Genomic DNA, 3,123 nt, shown 5'->3' with positions numbered 1-3,123 from the left:
CAATGGTAAGTTTGAATGAATGAAAGCTGATGAAAAGCACGTGGAATGCAAAAAATCCACTCCTTTATACGGTTTTTCTGTACGCCTCTTGTAATAGTGACATGTAACTTGACCCATGAGGGTTTCCTCGTAACTTATTAAGCCGTCTTTATGGCCATTATTTGAGAAAAATAATGTTTTGAATAATGATTTTTATTAGAATGTAAAAATAGGAAAAAAATTTGAATTCAGATACAAGAATGTTTTGTTGTATGAATATATAGTTAAAAATGAATATACAGAAAAAGAGTGTTCAAATAATGGCCGTCAAATAGGGGCAAAGTTCTTGTCGTCCTAGCTAAGACTTTTCTCTGTGTAGGTTATATTTTTAGTTTGATAGCAAATATTTATTCAACTAATCAGCACGGTGTTAGCTTATTAATAATAGTGACCAACATGATTTTTTTTGTATTTTTTATTGTAATAACTCAGGTGTTCAAACTTCGCTTGACTAATCCTAAGGAGTGACGGCCTTCCCCCCGTGGTTCACCGCCCAAGTACATCCGAGTGCTATCATAGCTTATACACACTTGAGCTGGACATTTGGAATGCAATTCTTCTCTTTATAAACACCACTTTATGATGTGAGGATAAAATTTTGAAAGAACAACAAAGCGCACCATCTTAAAGAAGTTTGAGTTGGGTTGGACATTTTTTGGAGTGTTATACCCAATGTTGTGTCCTTTTGAATTATGGGTTAGGCAGAAAGAAGTGCTGGCATAACTTTAGTTTCCAAAGTGTGGGTCCCATTCTAGAATCTATGGCCACCCTAAGACCTTATTCTCGTATCACCACCACACACACAAAGAAAAAAGAAAGGAAAAAAAAGAAAAAAAAGAAAGAAAAAAAAAAGGTGCTGCAAAATTCAACTTTTCATAAATGGAATCAAGAATTTCACACCACTTCCATCATTCTGTCAATTAGTATATTAGCTATAGGAAAACTCGTGATTAAAAGTTCTACATCTATATTGAACAAGCAATTAGATATTTAATTTTGATTTTTAAATTTAATTTTTATAGTACTTAAATCTCAGACAGATGAATCTGGAGAGAAATTGCGCCAATCTTAAAAAAATACATAGTCATAGAGAAAATATTTTCTCTCTTTCTTTTTTCATGACATATTTCTTTGAAAATGATTTGGTCTATTTATTTCAATTATTTGGGTAAATTTTTTAACTCGGTCCAGCTGAGACAGCTTCATAAAGGTCAAGTTGGGTAGACAAACGCTTCACATATTTGAATTTGCTAATTGACCCCCATTTAATAATATCGTAATAGCCTTAGACCTTGTAAGTGAACTTCTATCCTTTTGCTTACTTTGACTTCAAGACTTTAAAGTGTCAAATTATGTACTTACTTACATATAAAAAAAATGAAGATAATCAAATATGCACTAACGTCTTAGAATAGGCAATTATTCACAGGCATTTATAGGGCCCTGCACAGTGAGAGGCCCAAGATGCATTAAAAAAAAAAGGGCCCCACATGTGTGTGTGGCCTGACAGCACCATGTATTTGTAAGCCTAACACGACTGTTCTTGAATATGAGACGAGATCCCAGAAAGAATTGCTCAAAGCCTCAAACTATTAAAAAAAATAATAATAACGTGGAATTTTAGGTGTTGACTGTAATTTTGATTATTGGGCCAAACCTTTAGCAATATCCATGTTGGAAATTGGTTTAGAATTGAAGCAAAATAGGTTTGAGTGTTAAAATCAAAATGTGAAAAAGTGACTTTGGTCAAATATTCAGACTTAATTCGATAGTCAAATTACAAATGTAAAAAGACTAATTTGTTCTACTTGTCGAGTAAATCATCGTGGTATATTTGGAATCTCAAATTCAATTTCGGATGAATGAGAAATTGCGGTCCAAAGTTGAAAGGAAAATAAAGAAAAACTAGCCTGAAAAATTGCCTAACTCTATCACTTACCTATCGCTTGAGCGAGAGGCTAGCGACAGGCTAGCGACAACAAGTCATGCTGCTATTCTCATGGTTACGCGACTTAGTACGCAACACTTCGCTCACAATTACTCATCCTCTATAAATAGGACCATTTGGACATCCATAAGTCATTCCATATCGATTTTGCACTAAGCATTACGCATCAAATTTCTTGCAAAAACTCTCCAAAACTCATTCCTTACCTTGTTGATTGGAGATTCCAAGATTTTTGTTCAAAGGGACTACCAAGTTATGAGGATTCAATGATGCACTTAAGAAATTATTTCCTAACTCATTTTTATGAAATTCAAGGATTTTCTGTAGAATGATTAAATGTTAAGATACTCTCTTAATGATTCATATATCTTGATTAAGTCAAGTAGAGTAGGACATATTACTCTTAATAGGAGATCACTTATATAAGTGTGAAGTGAGACTGCTTCAATTAGAATACTCATGGAACCAAGAGCGGTTCAGGGCCAAAATAAACCAATCCATGATAACCATGAACGAATTAGGGAAACATTTGTGTGAGTATTGTTATCTTGACTTACACTAAGGCTGAATAGTTCAAAACATCACGTTTATCAATTAGCCAAGTAAGCCCGATAGTATTTTACTAAGGAATGTTCAAAGACAGAAGCTACCTTACCCTATGTAGTCTCTCTCTCTCTCTATGATGCATCATAATTTTTGTATTCCATATGCGTATTTGAATTTCTATTCATGAGAGGGATTGTAGATGCATCATAATTTTTGTATTCCATATGCGTATTTTAATTTCTATTCATGAGAGGGATTGTCGGAAGTTGGTTTAGAATTGAAGGGAAATTGGTTAAGTGTTAAAACAAAAAATGTGAAAAAGTGACTTTCGTGTCAACTTCTGCCATATATTCAGATTTGATCCGATACTCAAATTACAAATGTAAAAGGACTAACTTATTTTACCCATCGGGTATATCATCGTGGTATATTAGGTATCTCAAAACCAATTCTGAATAAATAAGAAATTGCGGTCTAAAGTTAGAAGGAAAATAGAGGAAAAATTGGTCTGAAAAATTGCCTAACTTCGTCGCTCACCTATTGCTCGAGTGATAGACAAGCGAAAAGTTTCCGTAAATCAATAAGTCTTG

The 3,123-nt window shown here is 33.6% G+C and overlaps 1 protein-coding gene across 1 annotated transcript in view; it reads left to right on the top strand.

Annotated features, from left to right (window-relative positions):
- Positions 1–490, top strand: part of LOC111406132 (zinc finger CCCH domain-containing protein 29-like) — a 3,812-nt gene extending 3,322 nt beyond the window's left edge. The window contains exon 3 of the mRNA XM_023035353.1: positions 472–490. Coding sequence (XP_022891121.1) covers positions 472–490 — 19 coding nt within the window. The remainder of the gene's footprint in view (positions 1–471) is intronic.
- Positions 491–3,123: the final 2,633 nt, after the last annotated feature.

This window comes from Olea europaea, chromosome 1, assembly GCF_002742605.1.
Source record: "Olea europaea var. sylvestris chromosome 1, O_europaea_v1, whole genome shotgun sequence".
Taxonomy (NCBI): Eukaryota; Viridiplantae; Streptophyta; class Magnoliopsida; order Lamiales; family Oleaceae; genus Olea; species Olea europaea.
The sequence above is the reverse complement of the archived record's forward strand: the minus strand, read 5'-3'. Positions and strand labels throughout refer to the sequence as shown.